Source organism: Stylophora pistillata, chromosome 3 (assembly GCF_964205215.1).
Source record: "Stylophora pistillata chromosome 3, jaStyPist1.2, whole genome shotgun sequence".
Taxonomy (NCBI): Eukaryota; Metazoa; Cnidaria; class Anthozoa; order Scleractinia; family Pocilloporidae; genus Stylophora; species Stylophora pistillata.
The window spans coordinates 10,058,327-10,077,277 of NC_142521.1; the positions used below are offsets into that span (position 1 = coordinate 10,058,327).

General features: G+C 40.2%; 1 protein-coding gene, 1 non-coding gene and 2 pseudogenes across 4 annotated transcripts in view; 3 read left to right on the forward strand and 1 right to left on the reverse strand.

The window, feature by feature from the left end:
- The window catches only part of LOC111324405 (acid phosphatase type 7-like), a 56,003-nt gene that overhangs the window by 3,632 nt on the left and 33,420 nt on the right, over nt 1-18,951 (forward strand). The window contains exons 3-5 of the mRNA XM_088752450.1: nt 2,542-2,634; nt 12,278-12,433; nt 18,127-18,202. Of these exons, the coding sequence (XP_088608576.1) occupies nt 2,542-2,634; nt 12,278-12,433; nt 18,127-18,202 (325 nt within the window). The remainder of the gene's footprint in view (nt 1-2,541; nt 2,635-12,277; nt 12,434-18,126; nt 18,203-18,951) is intronic.
- Trnat-ggu (transfer RNA threonine (anticodon GGU)) lies at nt 1,388-1,460 on the reverse strand. Its single transcript has one exon. It is a non-coding gene; the product is annotated as a tRNA-Thr (tRNA).
- LOC148734475 (uncharacterized) lies at nt 8,819-11,568 on the forward strand (annotated as a pseudogene). Its single transcript, XR_015998508.1, has 2 exons — nt 8,819-9,277; nt 9,689-11,568. The product of XR_015998508.1 is annotated as an uncharacterized LOC148734475 (transcript).
- Nucleotides 13,163-16,795, forward strand: LOC148734476 (uncharacterized; annotated as a pseudogene). The gene is made up of 3 exons (XR_015999412.1): nt 13,163-13,291; nt 14,066-15,393; nt 15,697-16,795. The product of XR_015999412.1 is annotated as an uncharacterized LOC148734476 (transcript).

Consider the following 18,951-nt stretch of genomic DNA (forward strand, 5'->3'; position numbering starts at 1 on the left):
TAGCCAATGATGGTAACTGTTTTTAGACACAAAGTATTGTACTAGCTCTCTCTAAATGTCTGTTGCAGGCAGTTAGTTTAATTTGTTAAGACTAGCTTGACAGGAAATTGAGCAGTTGTTGCTGGTTTGCTGTCTAATTATGAAACTACATATAGTTTACACTTCCATTGCGTGAGGTGCATTATGCAACAACTTACACGGAATTTTGGATGATGATAAAAGATTGGTAATCAAGTCAGCGGCTTGTGATTTATATTTTTTTGCAGGGCAATAATTATGTTACTTCTTTAAAAACAGCTTATAACTTTCAGTTTGTGGTTCTGATCAGATTCATTATGTGTTTGACATTTAGAAGGCCACAATGCATGACTTCACAATATGTGGTTCTTGATTTTAAAATGTGGTAAAAATTACATCTTGATTTATTGGGCTGATGCAAGCTACACATTGGTAATCCTACAGACAGTTTTAAGTGGTTTGAGTTATTGTCAGATACTTCCTTCAGTTGCTAAATAGTTTTAACCAGAGGAGTAATGGTTGTAGACCAGTCATCCAGGCGAAAATGTATTTTTTTACCACAATTGGCAGCAATGTTGCAATCTGATTGAGTACAGACAACATTCCTTGCATCAATGTGTCATGCAATGTGTCACACACTGAAATCATTTTCTTTTTATATGACGTCAATATTGCCATAAAAAAAACAAGTCAACAATGGTTTAGCATGGTCTACACTCTTATTGCCAGTGATATCCATCATCGCAGTGGTCAAATTTGTCACAGACTCACTTGGCTGCACCTTGCTTTTTTTCCTATATCTGGAAAAGTATCATTGAAAGCAAGGCTTGGGTTGCATTTGAAATATTTTTAAAGGAATGTGTTTACTTTGCACTTGGGTAGATATTCAATAGTTCCCCAAAGTGTTTAGTTTGTCAGCAAAAACTTATAAGGTGCTGTAGAACTTGAATAGGGTAGGCAAGTCTTGAAAAACTTAAGCGAAACAGAAGAAATCACAGTCACTGTGGTAACTATGAATGTTTCCCATTGAAGCATTCTTGATTTTAAAAGCATAATCCAACTGAAAAGAGCAAGATGAGGTTCAGTTTTAGTTTTTCCTTACCATTTTTTTTTTATTTTACACAAAATATTTCAGAGCTAAATGATACAGTCTTATCAAACAAGCAGATTGTGGCCCAGTAATACTTAGTCCTCTGGGTTTTTAAGTCCATTGTTATGCTGTTAACTCTCTTCAAGCTACTGATCAAATGCAGTCTTCATTTGCCAATTTTTTGTATACTATATAGAAATATAACAAATTGCTGCTGTGTATGAAAGCGATCCTTACAGTAATGAACCCTACTTATGTAGTAGTAGTGGAAAAAAAGTCAGGGCTGTATGGGATTTGAACCCATGACCTCTGCAATACCAATGCAGTGCTCTACCAATTGAGCTAACAAGCCAACAGGGAGTTGGTCATTATGTTGGTTCATATTAAACCCGTTGAAGTGATAAATCAATGAATCTGAATGTATGAAAATCATACCAGTGTACTGCGGTTTCATGAAGTGTATGAAAGCAATCCTCAGAGTAATGAACCCTACCTATGTAGCAGTGGAAATAAGGCCTGAAAAAAAATTCAGGCCTGTACGGAATTTGAACCTGTGACCTCTCGAATACTGGTGCAATGCTCTACCAACTGAGCTATCAAGCCAACTGGTCAATAAGATAGAAGGATCAGTGTAGGGCTCATGAAATCTTCTCTTTGGAGAACAAACTGAATTTTAACCCAGTTAGCTGAATTAGTTAGAGCACCAGATTGTGTTGTGTGGGAGGTCAAGGGTTCGAGCCCCAGCTGGACCAATACTCATGGTCTTAAAATAACTGAGGAGAATTTGCTACCTTTCTATAATATCAAGAAATGGATAGATATTCTAGTCTTCTCGGATAAGGACGAATAAACCGTAGGCCCTGTCTCCTGCAGGATTAGGGGTAGGAGATGTTAATTTCCCATGCACGAGATTACTGTGTGGTGGATGTCCTCCCCTGGGGTAGGATGGGTGGGTTGCTTTCTTATGTTTCATACATGAGCCTCTGGCCTGGGCAATCTGGAGTGGGTAACTATGCCTGGTGTAAAGACAATAAACTTGATTGATTGATTGATTGAATATGTATTTGCATGTAGTTTCTGTGTCAAAATACTGATGGTTATCTAATATAACTACTTAAGTGCAACCCAACTTGGTTCAAGACTAACAGTTTTCATTCTGGATGGAGTTTGGCATTATACTCAGAAAAGTTGAAAAATTTTCCAAAGTAAGACCAATGTCATAATTTTATCAAACACCCCTTATTTCAGCAAATTATGATAGAACTTATTTTCAAAAGACCTAATTAGAATTTTTTCAATTCTAGCCATATTGGATGTTGTACTGAAATTGTTTATTACTTGTTGTATTGAAATTGTTGTTTACTTGACTGTTAATCATGTTAATCATGATTATCCGCTTACATCCAGTGTTGATATTTTTGCATTTTTCTCAGGGATTAATTCCTGGGATGATTTACTCATACCATGTCCAAAGTGGCGGTAACATAAGTGATGGGTTTGAATTCACTGCTAAAAGAGATGATGAGGTAAGCTAAATATTTCTGATCAGGCATTTCAAAATGTTTTGAAGTAGGCGGCCAACTCTGGAAAAGTAGGCGGCTGTGGTAACGTGGAGATTATTTGTCACAAGCAGACTGTTATGACCAGAGTAGCCAGCGACATACAATCAAGTAGCTGGGTGAACTCCGGCAGTCACCGGCTTGTTTTGAAACCACTCTCTGATCCCTTTCACTCCCCAGATCTCATTAGAAATTCTTCCTACAATTGTATGCCATACAATTCGTATATGTCAGTGCAGAGAATTTGGTATTTGATTAACTTGTAATCCCTTATTGATATTTTTCTTTCCGGTCATTACTTGTCTGCTTAATAAAAGGTAATCTTATGATAACTGAATAGTGTTTAATCCTGTTAAAATTGGCTTCCAAGAAATCTGAATGCTATGTAAATAATTGGCTTGATTCACTTGTGCTTGGACTGAGATTTTGTGCTTTGTCTAAAAAGACTAACCAGACAAAATATCTTTGTTTGATTTTGTTGTTTCTGGAAAGTTATGAATGACATTGTGTTTGTTGGCTTCAGGCATACTTGAAAGCCACCTAAATTGAAATAGCATTTTATTAAGAAGGGATATGTAAACTATAGGAAAAAGTTTACTGAACAAAATAGTTATGATGAACATGTGCAATTTGAGTTTTTTTCTCTCGGCCTGTCCAACCATTTGATAATGTACCCCAATTGAACATGTATTTCTGCCATATCTCCTTGAGGTATGAATTGCTCCATTAGAGGTGTAAGTGTGAAATCCCTCTGTTTACCATTGTTGCCTGAACAGCAACAAAGAGTGTTTACAACCAAGTTATGGTAGCTACAAAATAGTATGTTAGTGGATGGCTATAACCTTGTTATTAAATGTTACAGGAGTTGATGCTGTTATGCATGAATCCCCTCTCTCTCCCCTCCCTTCGAACTAAGCAAATCGGACCGATGTATCATGCAACGTTTTCTTGATGAAAAGTTTTCCAACTTTTCAGTCATCAAGCGTGATAGTGATAGTCGAAGAGCTTCTCCATATAGATTTAAAAAAATCGAGCGTCATTTGATTACATGAATGTTTCTGTTGCTTGTAACTAAGTAATGTTTTAGAGACTCTTCACGTACTAGGTGTTGAGAATTAGCACAAAGCATTTGGAACCAACCCGTTTTCGATACGGAGAATGGAACATTATGATTTGCTTAAGCTCTGATTAACCTTCCATTTCTTACCACTGGTAATAAGTCCCGTATCATTGCTGAACACATAGCTTTCATCTCAGTCTGATGATGGTATATAGTTTATACCGAAATATAACTGTCACTTAACATCTTGGTTTTTTGTTCATTTGTTGTCAAATTGAAAGACACGATGAATTTACTCGGTCTATCGTTCATCTCAAATTTTTGTTGTCCGATTATAGTGAAGTAGAATGTTGTATTAAATGACAACAACGAAGTGACATAAGAAATATAGTGAAAACGGCAACAAAATTTTTGAATTGGATTGACCGTATGTGCTGTATTCGATTTACGTTTACATTAATTCAGCCTCGCTTCCGTTCATGATTCGATGTATAATCACTTCCGGTAATGGCGACGACACATGTTAGAAAATATTAAAAGTTCTGTGTTGAAATCCAAGAATATATCTCCGTTTCTCGTGCCATCCGAACACCACATGGTGTCAGGAGTGAACAAGAAGATATAAACTGTGTCCAGAACGGATATTTAGCGATCAGTGATCAGGAATTACGCGGAAATATGGCTACGAATCTTCCACCACCGAAAGCTCTTTGTCTATCGGGAATGCAAGTGAGAATTTCAAGTTGTTCAAGCAGCAGTACGAATTATATGTGAACGCCATTGGATTATCTAATGCCATTAAGGAAAGGAGAAGTGCTATACTGCTAAATCTCGCAGGTGAGGAGGCGCTGAAAATCTACAATGGCTTCACATGGGCTCCAGCTGTAGGTGACCCCGAAGGGGAGGAACATGTACCAGCAGAGGACAAACTGGATCCGGAATTAATTCTGGAGAAATTCCAGAGGTTCTGCACGCCGAAAACAAACGTTACTTATGAACGTTACAAGTTTCACAGGTATACGCAATCAGAAGGTGAGAGTTTCGATAATTTCTTATCACAAATTAACACTCTCGTGTCTACGTGTGCCTACGGTGAACTAAAGGACGATTTTGTCAGAGATAAGATCGTATTGGGTATAAATAGTGATAAGGTCAGAGCACGGCTGTTGAGAGATGGTGAACTGACTTTAGAAAAAGCGATAAATGAGTGTAGAGCAGAAGAATGTTCTGGAAGGTGGGCTCAGGATATAAAAGGAGAGACTTCTAAAGTGCAGGCAGTTCAACATAGGCGGAAAGGAGGCCCTCGTGACAAGGGACCACGTAGTAACGGGCAGCAAAGAAGTGCATCAAATTGCTCCCAGACATCGAATAGCCGGTCATGCCGGTGGTGTGGAAAGGAGGTGCACCCCAGAGAAAGATGCCCTGCAAAAGACAGTAAATGTAACAAGTGCAAACGCCCAGGACATTGGGGCAAGGTCTGCAGGAGTAGCAAAGAAAAAGGGTCTGTACAAGAGGTAGCAGAAGTGCAGTCTGACTCAGATGAGTACTACTTCTTAGGAAGCATCAGTGATGAAAGTTACTCTATTGAGAGTATCAACAACAGGAAACGCAGGAGTGCATGGTTTACGGAAGTCCAGGTGTCAGGTCAGAGCCTGAAATTTGCTGTTGATACTGGAGCAGATGTGACAGTCATTCCCAAAGCTGTGTATGATACACAGTTTTCACACTTCAATGTGCAGAAGCCTGACAGGCCTCTTAGTGGCCCAGATCAAAGCAACCTTTCAACTCTTGGATTCTTTACTGCAGAACTAAAGAAAGGTGATCAGACAATCACAGAGGATATATATGTGTTCCCCAAAGGCTCTCTATTGCTAGGTAGAGACGCTTGTGCAGATCTAGGTGTCGTTAAGTTCATTGGAAAAGTTACGTCAGATCCTATCCAGTCAGCGGAGTTCGGATCAATGTTCAAAGGCTTAGGAAAGCTAGAAGGAGAATATAAGATTAAGATCGAGCAAAACGCAGAGCCATACAGTGTGATGACTCCCAGGAGGATATCTATTCCACTACGTCCTCTAGCCAAAGCTGAACTTGACAAGCTTATCGAGCTAGATGTTATAGAACGGTGCACAGAACCATCGGAATGGTGTTCTCCTATGGTCGTGGTGCCTAAAGGAAATGGCAAAGTGAGGATCTGTGTGGATCTCACGAAGCTTAACGAAGTAGTGAAGAGAGAAAGAATCATGCTCCCCACAGTGGATTATACAATTGCTCTGATGGGAGGTGCTAAGGTTTTCTCTAAACTGGATGCCAATGCGGGCTTCCACCAAATCTGCTTGGATGAAGATTCAAGGAAACTGACCACGTTCATCTCACCATTTGGTCGATTTCGATACAAGCGAATTCCCTTCGGTATCAAATCTGGCCCTGAGAAGTTTCAGAGTGAGATCTACCGAATACTAGGTGGTCAACAAGGTGTGGTATGTCTCATGGATGACATTGTCGTGTTCGGAAAGAACCAGGAGGAACATGACGAGAGACTCGTACAGACATTAACACGGCTGAAAGCAGCAGGTGTCACCTTGAATAAGGATAAGTGCCAATTCAGCAAAAGCCAGATTGACTTTCTAGGTCATCGGATCGGAGTTAATGGTGTGGAAAGCTCTCCAGAGAAGGTTGAGGCTATATTGAAAATGCGTGCTCCAGAGAATGTGAGTGAGGTAAGAGGTCTGATGGGTACAGTGAACCAGCTCATGAAGTTTGTACCCAACCTTGCTACTATGACACAACCTCTACGTGAACTCTTGAGCTCTCACAGTGCATGGTGCTGGGGTCCAGCACAGGAACAGGCTTTTAAAGAGATTAAACAATGCTTGACGAGCAGCCCAGTGTTGCAAATATATGATCCTTCACTGGAGACCAAGGTGTCAGCAGATGCGTCTTCATACGGACTTGGCGGAGTGCTTTTGCAAAAGCACGGTGACAGGTGGGCGCCAGTGGCGTATGCGTCCAAAAGCCTTCTGGATGTAGAGAAAAGGTACGCCCAGATTGAGAAGGAGGCCTTAGCTAGTACCTTCGCATGTGAACGATTCACAGATTACATTCTGGGAAAGGATATTATACTTGAGACTGATCATAAGCCTCTTGTACCACTGCTATCCACGAAGGAGTTGAATCAACTACCCGTACGTATTCAACGAATGAGAATGAGGCTCATGAGATACTCGTTCACACCTGTTCATGTGCCAGGAAAACTGTTGTACACTGCCGACACGCTATCTCGTTCTCCAACACCAGCCAAATCAGGTGATTCATTTCATGAGGAAGTGAACTTATATGCTCATCAAGTCATAGCTGGAATGCCTATCAGTGATAGCAAATTAGATGATATTATGATCCATCAACAGGAGGATGAAGCATGCAGGCAAATTATGAACTATGTAGCTGAAGGTTGGCCTGAAAAACATAATGTCAAGGGTTTAGTCAGCCCTTATTTTGCTCATAGAGCAGAGCTGACAGTGGTTAAAGGGCTGTTGATGATGGGACCTCGAGTCGTTATACCATCGTCTATGAAATTGGAAGTCCTGGATAAGATCCACGACGGTCACCAAGGGATTGTCAAGTGCAAGGCATTGGCCAGAAACACAGTGTGGTGGCCAAGCATGATGAAGAATATAGAGGAGTTAATTGAAAACTGTCGCAAGTGTCAGTCTAACAGGAAAAATCCTCCAGAACCTCTAGTTCCTACCATGCTCCCACAACGACCATGGCAATACATAGCCACTGATGTCTATGAACTCAATAAAAGACTGTATTTAGTAATGATTGATTACTACTCCAGATGGATAGAGGTAGCTAGTCTGAGTTCAACTGCCTCAGCAGAGGTCATAGACAGGATGAAACGTGCATTTTCCAGATTCGGAATTCCAGATCAAGTAAAATCTGACAATGCCAGCTACTATACATCAAGGGAATTTAAGATGTTCACTTTAGATTACGGGTTTCGACATGTCACTAGCAGCCCAGGTCATGCTTCAGGCAACGGTGAAGCAGAGAGAGCAGTGCAAACAGCTAAACGTCTCCTAGCTGGCTCTCAAGATCCTTATCTTGCTTTGCTACAGTATAGAGCGACACCATTGACTAATGGTTATTCTCCAGCTGAGCTAATGATGTCAAGGAGGCTCAAAACCAAAGTGCCGGTGGCCCCGTCTCAGCTGTCCCCAAACCTTGTGCAGAATCATGCCCTACGTCAGTTTGAAGACAATCACAAAACCAAACAGAAGCTGCACTTCGACAGAAGGCATTCAGCGAGGTCTCTTGTTCCCTTAGAGAAGGGAGATGAAGTGATGGTACAAGACAGAGGACAGTCTGGAATAGTAGTGGAGAAGTGCACACCTCGTTCTTATGTGATCCATACGGACACTGGGTCATATAGAAGGAATAGAGTACAGATCAACAAGATACCACCCCCACCCCCAGCTGCAGCTACATCTCCAGCCAAACCCACATCGGTGCCAGTACCTCCATCACCTAAACTTCCTTCACCCCAAACAGCTAACACTGCAGAAGGAACTGGCACATCAAAAGTGTACACCAGATCTGGCCGTCAATCTAAGCCCTCATCTAGATTGAAGGATTATGTGCCATAAGTGAAGTTATACTTTCTGGCCAGATTTTCTCTGGTTTCTCAGACAGAAAGTCATAACTATGAACGCGTATTCTAGTGTGTGTGAGACTTAGTGCAGTGACAAATGACAATAGCTACCCAGGATGTGTTTCTTAACAAAATGACGATTACTTGAGGACATTTGATTGACATTGTTTTGATTTTGAATTTCACGCTAGATAAGAAACAAGTATGTCTAAGTAAGTTTCTCTTTCATTATCTTAAAGGGGGAGATGTGCTGTATTCGATTTACGTTTACATTAATTCAGCCTCGCTTCCGTTCATGATTCGATGTATAATCACTTCCGGTAATGGCGACGACACATGTTAGAAAATATTAAAAGTTCTGTGTTGAAATCCAAGAATATATCTCCGTTTCTCGTGCCATCCGAACACCACACCGTATCTCTGTCAATTTCACGAGCCACGCACGTGACACCTTACCCAATGGTGAGCGAGCTTTTTTCTATTTTACTGACATGTGCTTGTCAGTGACTTCAGAGCCGCCTTGGGATGACATGTCACTACTTTCCGACGATCGAGGCATTTAGGGCGTCGTCTCCGAAGAAGAAACTCTTCTTGCGGACCGCTGTTTGAAAAAATACTCTCAGAACGAAATGGGCGGGACTTTTCTCAAAAAATGGATACACGCTAGAAAAAAACGTGATGCTTGTTGCACGCTCTGCTTCAATCACGGGGTCCGATCGAAATTCAAAGATCATAAGCGTCTTGGCTGTCCGATTTTGAGCTGCAACTGTGACAGTGTGTCAATGGACGACAAAAAAGAGTCACTATGAAAAAGCATGTTCGTCTTCGGCGAAAACAAATGAAAGATATCGGAAGAAGAAATAATCAGTATATTCCACCCGCCGCCGAGCCCACTCGAGGTGAGAGAGCAGTTTTGACAAATTGTTTTTATTTCACCGCGCGACACTTTATCTTTGGTGTCAATCAAGTTTTATATTCATGCATCTTGTCTCCAGTTTAAGCAGTCATGGAGTCTAGCTTTCCCCACTATGTTTTTGTTTTTGGATTTATGCTGATCATTTACCAAAACAACGGTTTGTTTTTTTCGGACGTGTTGGTGAAGTTGTTGCGGCTTCCAACTTGTTCTTTTTTTAACTTGTTGATTTGTAGAAACTCAAAAAAAAGGCAGAAACTCATCTTGTTAACTGTCATTCTTAACGCTTTTATACGCTTAAGTTTCCCTCTCTGTTTTTAACGGTTTTCTTTTATGACTCGTATGGTTTTCTTCTCAATGAACCATACTAATTGAAGCTGTTTGATCAAATTTGCAGTGAATTTCTCTCCTGCGGTCGTTCAAACTGATTCGCCTTTCACCGAAGAACGCAACACCATCAACGAAAGTGAAAAGACAACGAAAACGGAAATGGCGGATTGATTCAGATTGTGTCCAACATTTTGCATTCTCAGTTCGGGGTCGCCAGACAATATCCATTCAACTGCAGTGCTTATTTCCCTACACCTTGCCAGGCTCAATGGCCCGTTGGAGATGTTTACTTGGGTGGCCTTAAATACAACAATTGGCCCGCACCAGAACAGATAGCCTCTCTCTCTGTGAACGAACCTCTGACCAACCCCAACTTTACCGTTTCGGACAACAGCGCTATTTTGAGGAGCAGCAATCTTTACCCGGGAATGGAAAGCAACTCCTACAGATTTGGTCTTCGTACATCTGGAAGCCGCGGCCGTTTTGGCGTCACTTGCAAGAAATCAGAAACACGGAGTGCCGAAACTTTAAAGACATTACAAAGACTTGTTTCGTCCTATACGTGTCCTAACTTGTTTCCTTTTCGCTGTTTGTTATTCTTGTTGGCTTCACAGGAACTGATAGTTTTCCCTATAAAGTTGTGGTTTCCAGGAAACGGGAAATTTCGACCATATTGGTTTTCATACTATATGCTCCGTTTCTTATGTCAATCCTGTTTGCCATTTTTATAGGAAAGCTCAGTCGTAGCGTTGATTGTTTCTTTCGGACGAGTATGATTGTTTACCTTTTCTTGAATCACCAGCGCTGTTTTATAACAAGCGCCTAGTTTACTTTGTAATTTTCTACTTGTTAAATGCCTTTCACTGGAAAATTTATTCCTAGTTTTAACCATTTCTACGGATCTAATTATGCTTTAACTGACTTTACCGAAATATTCTTTAATGTTGTAAGCTCGGTTACTTTTCTTATAGATTGGCAAAAAGCGAAAAATTTTCGTTTACAACGTTCCCGAAACAAATGATAATTTATTAAAGAATTTTCAGAAAGTTTATAAGCAGACTAGAAAAAGTACTTGTAACAATCTTTGTTTGAAAATTCCATAGCTAGTCGGTAATTCAGTCTGTTTTGGCAGAAATGGTCTCTTTGTGGGGTTTGATAAGCCGTTTTTTAAGAGTCTTTGTCGCTTGGACCAGATGGAGACGATACAACGTCAGCTCGCCGTCTGTTGCGAGTTCCGCGCGTCCCTTGGAAAGTGTTGTACGTTCAAATAATGACTAACAATCTTCACGTATCAAAAGCTGATTCTCCAAGAAGGAAACAATACTATATTTGTTCAAAATGTTCCACCGGATCATTTATGTATAATGGAATCATTGGTTGCGCGTATACTTTCCCGGGGTAAGACTTCAAGAATTGAGTGACAAGTGGTCGTATTTTGCACCGGTCGCACCGAAATCTTAAGAGATCATTTTATTTGAGTACTAAAGGTTTGGGGTCTTATTTCGACAATTGAGTACAAAAAATTTCGAGTTACTTCTCTGGAAAGTCGATACAATCTATTTTTAGTTTTCCCGGCTTTCGAAAATTATTAAGGAGTTCTGTTAGGAAGACTAAAATTCACTTGTGTTTGTAATAATAATATTAAAAAAAAAAAGAAAAACAAACCAGCTTTTAACTGGCAGATATATGTGGGTAACTAAACAATTTTTCCCTTCACAATATTTTTGGAAGAGACAAAGTCGAAGGGCCCTGAAAGGGTATTTGAAGGCTACGCTCTTGTTGCAGCGGTTAATTTCCCAGGCTAAAAAATAATAGAAAGGGTGCCTAACTATGTACAAGGGTGAATAAAGGGATTACTTTATAAAAAAAAACTGGTGCTGTGTCGGTGGGGAAGTATAACAAGGTTGAACTATGGTTTTTATCAGCTGACCAACTCAGAGCCAATGGGCTAACGCTGGATGAAGGGCCAACGCTGGAAACGTCAGCTTTGGCCAATTTACATTATTAACTAGGTTCTTAAAACCGATTACCTTGTACGTAAAAGGGTGCACGCCTGTTTTAAAGAGAGTGCTAATTCGAAGGACGGAACTGAATCTGAGAAAGCCTTTCTTCAAAACGTAGGACAACTAGATAGAGCTAGGAATCGTTCTTTAAGCAGCTGAACTAGCAAAAAGCCCTTTAAGGTTGAATAAATTTGAGCTTTGTTAGGACTGGGTATAGCAGGATAGGTGGGAAACCACTCCATTGTAAATGAATATTTCGTGCGCTTCGCCTTTGGGCTCAGTCTCGCCTAAACCAAGAATCTTTGGATCTCCTCTTGCCAAACTTAGCAATTCAGTACAACTGTCAGTTAGTAGCTGCGATATTTTTGAAAGGCTATTCGATTGAATGTCGTACAATCAAAACCCTCCCCTCCCTCCTTTGAGGGAAGGAAATTAGACGCGGTCGGGAGAACATTGGAAATTCAGCTTAGAAAGTGGCGTGTAGCTTAGCGAAACCGAGCCCTGAAAGACCACGCTCCACATACATTTTAAAATGGTGAAGGTGATGATAAATCTACAATTCTAGTCTGCTAAAGGAACTTTGTCTGATCAGGTTGGTATTAGACAACGATGATGAAAGAAATATGTGCCCACAATTTTTTTGTCTTTTGCAGGATTGGTCGCCGCAGTTCTTGGTTTATGGAGACATGGGTCGAATTGGAGGAGCGCCCAGTCTCAAACGGCTTATCATGGAAGCTAGGTCCGGGCGCAACACGGCTGCGTTGCATGTCGGGGACTTCACGTATGACCTTCAAACTGACGGAGGACTTGTAAGTAAAGGTGCAGCTTTTTCGCTTTCCCCAATGTAGTGCCCTAGAAGCATCTTAAGGTGGCTCACAATAGTTTTAGGACTGGGTTCTAGCTGTGCGAATCACGCGCGTCACTCGCGGGATTTTTAAAAGCCATGGAGGAGGTAAACAAACATGGCGGCGGGTAATTTTTTTTGCCGAACTCTATTCACGTCTAGTATTCAGGGTAAATCGCATTTTTACGAAATTTTAGCCGCCAAAAGTCTTTATTTGTACTATTAGCTAAAGAAATATTGCTGGCCGATCGGCATATGTTGTGCCGAGAAGAAAATTTTATAGTTTTTATGTACGCGCTGCGATCGATCGTGATGACCCTGGAGTGGACTCCGAAATTCCCGAGACCAAACCAAGCACACTTTTACTCCTTTATCTTTCCTGGGGCGGCTTTGTATGTGGCTTTAGTTTGCTTAATCCATCGGTGGTCTATGCTGGAGAAAATGACGAAAACTCTGTCTGTGCCAATTCTGGTCGCCATAAAGGTCGTTTTGCGACGAAAAGACGCTTGAGCGTGTTGAAAAACCTTGCAAGGGTAAGTGAGAAAAAATCTCAGGAAAAACAAAATGATATGGAGGAAGAGGACATTGAGCCCCCCAGGAAAACAGTGACTAGGTCAAAACAGGTAAGTTATTTTTTGGACCAGCAAATTGTAACAAATAAAATTGAAGATATCGCCGTTTCTTTCGGGGACTTCAAAAGTAATCATTCTCTATTCATAGCAAAACATAGAGGAAGAGGTCGCTCAAATGTTATCAGGCACACGAATCGTCAGCATGGAAGTGCTAAAAAATGACCTCAAGTCTTGTTTACATTGTCAAGCAGGTGAGGAAGACTTTGTGGACTTTTTCAATTGTAAAAGTAGGCCAAGGAATAAACTGTTAGCATAAATATTGAGTTCTGCATGTACAGAAGTTGTTGTACAAGTTGTTTTCCTTCTGCAACCATTATGAGGCTTTATGAACAATTACTGTATTAAATATTTACTGCTTGGAGAAAAACTGTTATACAGTCAGCTTCGTTACCAGAGTACACATTCAATATTTCTTTCATCAGAGCACAATAAACAAGTCCCCCCTTTTGTATTTCATCAAGAACAAGAATAACTATATGCAAACAAATGACCACTGAAGTCAGAGAAATACTATTTTTCTTTGGCTTTAAAGTTGTATTTACCTTTTCTTAGATTCAAAAGAATGATTTTAAACAATAGAAAACTAAAAATTAACTTATCAAATTATTGTAAGAAAATATTGTACAGCATAGTCATTTTAAAAATGTAATCATATGCCTTATTGTCAAGGTGCAAAAGAAATACTTCGAAATTTGTTTGCTACTCATTTCAAATTTTTGACAAATGTGTGGCAAAACTCATTACTTATAGTATATGAACCTTCTTACACTCTATATTGAATGGTCTTTTTTAGGTGTGGGATTAGACATTTCTCATGATCTCTCTCCTCCTAATTTAGTTAAGATTTGTTATTCAAATCAGACTTATTAACCAGTCTGAACCAGTCTACTGTTTTATCCTGCCTCCAGTAAAACTAATTAAACCAAATGAAAGTGAAATGACAACCAAACAAATTTGGTTTCCAGGTCCACTGTCTTTGGACAACATGGTTGGTGAAACAAGAAGTGGGCTAAGTAGTGTCTTCAACATTCAATGTTCCAAGTGTGGAAAAATAAACAATGTTCATACATCTAATCATCACAGAACAGGTAGCAGAGGGCAAAAAGCCAGTGACATTAATTCTAGAGCAGTTCTTGGCTCCCTTCATATTGGAGTTTGACAAACACAACTGAACAATTTTCTGGCTACTTTAAACATTCCAACACTGAATAAGCAACTGTTCAAAATGCGAGAAAGGGAAATAGGTAACAGCATTGAAAAGGTAGCAAAAGGAAGTTGTGATGTGTATTTAGAACAGGAAAAGGAAAATGCAGAAAAATCTAACAATCAGGGGGAAGTAGATAGTATGCCGGCAATTGCAGTCTCGTACGACATGGGTGGGACGAAAAGAGGCAAAGGGCACAACTCACACACTGGTCATGGAGCATCAATGGGTTTAAAAACGGGAAAGGTTCTGTCTTATGCAACGAGATGTAAAGCCTGCAAAGTATGTGAATCCTGCAAAAAATCAGGAAAAGTGGCCAAAACACACGACTGTAGAAAAAACCATGTAGGGTCCTCGAAGTCCATGGAGAGTGATGTAGCAGTTGAGCTCTGGACTAATGCCCTTAACAGTGGAACCCAATTCAGTACATATGTTGGGGATGATGATAGTACTACTATTGCTGATATTTTAAACAAAGTGCCATACAAGGTTGAAAAGTGGTCAGACACAATACATACCAAACGTTCTCTCACTACTCGTCTTTACAATCTGAAAGATCGCTTCAAAACTCCGCACTGTTCAACACTAAGTAACAAAGTAATAAGTTACTATGCAAAATGCTTCAGTTATGCTGTAACTCAGAATGCTGGAAATCCAGAATTTTTAAAATCAAGTATCAACTCCATAGTACCACATTCATTTGGGGAACACAGTTCATGCAATATATCCTGGTGTGGCTTCAAAAAATGTCCTGAGGGATACAAGCACACAGAACTACCTAATGGCAAGAATTTACATGGTGAGCCCCTGAAAAATGCCCTAACCAACATCTTTTCAGAATATGCCACTGATACTGTTGTCAAGAAGCTTTCCCCATGTGCCAACTCTCAACGGAAGGAAAGTCTAAATAATACCATAGCAACAAAAAACCCCAAAACCCGGTATTACGGAGGAAGTATAAGCAATGACTTTAGAGTAGCCTGTGGTGTGGCCCAAAGAAATCTTGGCTATGGCTATGTAAGTGCAGCATTAGAGATACTGAATATCGAACCCAGCTATTTTTGTACATCACATGAAGATCTGGCTCCGGTTGTTCAAAGAGCGGATAACGCTATCCGACGGATAAATCGCTATCCAGCGGATAAGTGTTGCCAAAACGTACTGTGCTATCATTCGGATAGAGATTTATCCACTGTATAGCGTTATCCATCCTTCGAACAACCGGGGCCTGATGGACAAAAAAGTGTTAAGTGACAAAAACCGGAAGGCTACAAAAAATTTCAAGTATAGGAGAAATCAATTACGGGGTCAGAAATCCAGTCAAAATAGTCAAAAAGAAGCTAAGGAGGGGAAAACTTATTAAACTGCAGTTGCTTTGAATCTGGATACAAGTGTCAATCAGCCTTCACCAAGAACTCACACTCACATTGAACATCTTTTGGAAAACATTTCTGATAATGAGCTTCACGAGTATGAAAAACTAGTACCATCCTACTATGCTCAACCTGATCTGCCAAAACTGACTTGTGATCCAAAACAAACTTACACTTTTGTTGTTTTTGACACTGAGACTACCTGCACCGGGAAAATTGCAGAACTCTGTCAGCTGTCCATCATTCATGAAAATCAAGTGTTTTCAAAGTACATTCTACCAACAGGAAATGTGAGTACTGGAGCTTCACGAGTGAACAAACTATCTGTTCAAAATATCAATGGAATCAGAAAATTATTGAAAGAAAACCAACCAGTGGAAACTGTCTCTCTTGATAAAGCGCTTCAGGAGTTTCACACCTTTCTTAGTCAAGTAAAACGTTCATCCCAGAAGGAAACTTGTATAGTTCTAATAGGTCATAATTCATCAACATTTGACACTCCAATACTTCTCCGGAGAAGCGACGAAAATTTTCGCAGCAAACTAAGCAACCTGACTGTTTATTTTGGCGACAGTCAAATCCTTGTCAAACATCTTTTGAAAGATAAACACCCGGCATTGCAACTCAGTGAATCGGCATCTTGCAAATCAAACCAATCAGCACTTTACTCACATCTCTTTAATGAAGAATTTGAAGGCCACGATGCCTTGGAGGACGTTAAGGCACTTGAAAAAATTCTGTTTCATTCTACACTTCAACTGAACAAGGGAAAACTCGTGAATTGTTCTGGAGTTATTGGTGTTGAACAAGCAATTGCCAGCATGACGTATTTGGATCGACGCCATGAAATTCTTCAGACATTCAGCCGAAGACTTTTCGACCCCAGGGACGACAGTGGTGCAATAAAACAATCAGTGGCTCAGAAGATTGCAGGAAGTGGGCTTTCCTATTCACATCTCAAAGAGTTATATTTAAAGTTCGGAACAAAGGGGCTGCTTGCGATCCTCAGCATGCCTCCTTCCCAAAACACAGCGAGGAAACCTCGTGTCACTCGAACAAAGCGTATTCTCGATGCCATTGCAAACCACTTTCAGGAAACATTTCCGAAAGAAGAATAGTTCCTTTGGTTCCATTGTTGGTAAATTGTAACTTCATGTGTTTCCATTTAACCACATTTAAACTGCAGAAACTGGCCAGCACGTGTTGTGCCTCTGGAGGTGCTTGATGACAATGTACGTACCTCGCGTAACATTAGCCAGATTTAAATGACCGAAATTCTCCAAAACGTAGCAACGAAGCAAGGTTGTTAACGGCACTTGAAAAATAATTTACAGGTCCACTTGAACGACTAATTAAGCTGATGAAATCGACCGAAAATCGAGCGAGTGACTCTTCGAAACAAATCAAGGTTTTGACCAGCGGACAACGTATGCGCATGCGAAAAGCGGGATCTTGTAAGGGCCAGATTTTGCAAACGCGCGAGACGCGCGTGGATTTTCTTTAGACGCGAAGTGAATTCTTTAAAAAACAAGTCCGGTGACCCCACTATTTTATTTTAAAATTGGGTAGTGTGGACTAAGAGAAAAGTACTGGTAAAATTTTAAAAAATTCTCAGGACCGGATTTATAGCCACTCAAAAATTACGGTTTTTAGCAATTACATAAAATCTGCTCCAGAGATTTTTTTTAAACTCTCTATAATTGCTTCCACTTCCATGTAAAATTGGATAAAATTAAGAAAAATAGGGGTCACCGAGTTAATTTTTGCGCCATTAGCGTTAGATGCTCCATGATGGCTCTTATTTACAACCATATGCTGTTGCTATGGTAACAGCTGATGACGCCACGTGATTATGTTTTGGTTCACTGATGATTGAGCTAGTAACTGTTACCAAGAAAGTGTAAGAAAAATTATTATTTTGTTTTACTGAATCCCTCAAATGTAAAAGTGCTAGAAAACCTAAAAACTATTGTGAGCCACCTTAACTGCACGGTTGGAAATTGCCAGTTGTAAGATCGGAGATTGTCTAATAAACTATTTCAAACCAACACCAGAAGTTTGCCAAGGCGCTAAGGGATTAAATCATTCTGATTTTTAAAAGTAATCGTCTTGATTTTTTTTTTGATTTTCCCCTTCATTTTCATTTTTTTTTTCATCTCTTTTTAGAATTTTTTTTCATCGTTAACTTAATTTTTCAGCTGATTTTGTCTTGTCGTGCGATAAACAGGAATACAATAAATAATTTAAGGAACAGATTCGGGTGACAAATCCATAAATTGATACTCAATCAAGGCATACGGTTTAAAATCACTGTCACGAAAGTACAGGACTGCAAGAAACTGTCATAGTCAGTTTCAAAGCTGAGATCAGTATGTTCTCTCTTCATTTTTTTGTGTGTGACATGCTAACTTGAAGAATCTAAGTTTCTCTTGTTCTTTTCTTGCCTCAGAATGGTGACGCGTTTATGAACAGAATTCAGGACATGGCCGCGTGGATTCCTTACATGACATGTGTTGGAAATCACGGTAAGAGTTTTACTCAAGGTTCAGTAGGAAAACTACTCAAACGGTAGATTGAAAGAGGCTCGGGAAAGTCATGAAAATATATGATTTAAAAAGGGAACAAAACCAGTCACTCATAGGCTGTAATATAGGCCTCTTGTTAGGACGAGTTTGCGCGGTTTCAAGCTTGCGATCGTTTATCCGGCCATGTTAACCGATGGCAAGCGGACGTGTGGGGGGAGGACGCGGGGAAAAATGAGACTGCTCCACCCCTTTTGACCGTCGCTTACGCCTTTGTGACAAATTTCCTTCCTATCCCCAGCCTTCCTGTAAAAATCAAAGCTGTGAAAGTCAAAGATGGCAGCTATGGTTTTCACCAAGAAAATGCTGAGCTCCCACTCGCCAAAATCACACCTGCTCGACATTCTATGCTCAGCACTGCTCAGACAGTACTTTTTTTTTTTTTTTTTTAAATCAATGTTTTATTTACAGAGGTAGTTGATTACTTACAATGATTGATTATAATAATTGGATAATTTAGATACGGTGATTGGGATCACAACAAATCAGGGGCTCAGACAGTACTGTTTAGGCCTTCCGGGCCTTATCAGTGCAGTTTTTTTTTTATGTTTAAGGTGGACGGCCGGGCCCCGATGAAGGGAGGTGCAATCCCACCGACCTACATGTCTAATCCCAACCCATTGGCTTACGTGCAATGCCTTAGGGAAGGGGACCACCAAAAACGAGGGTCACCAGACGCCAAACTCGCTGGG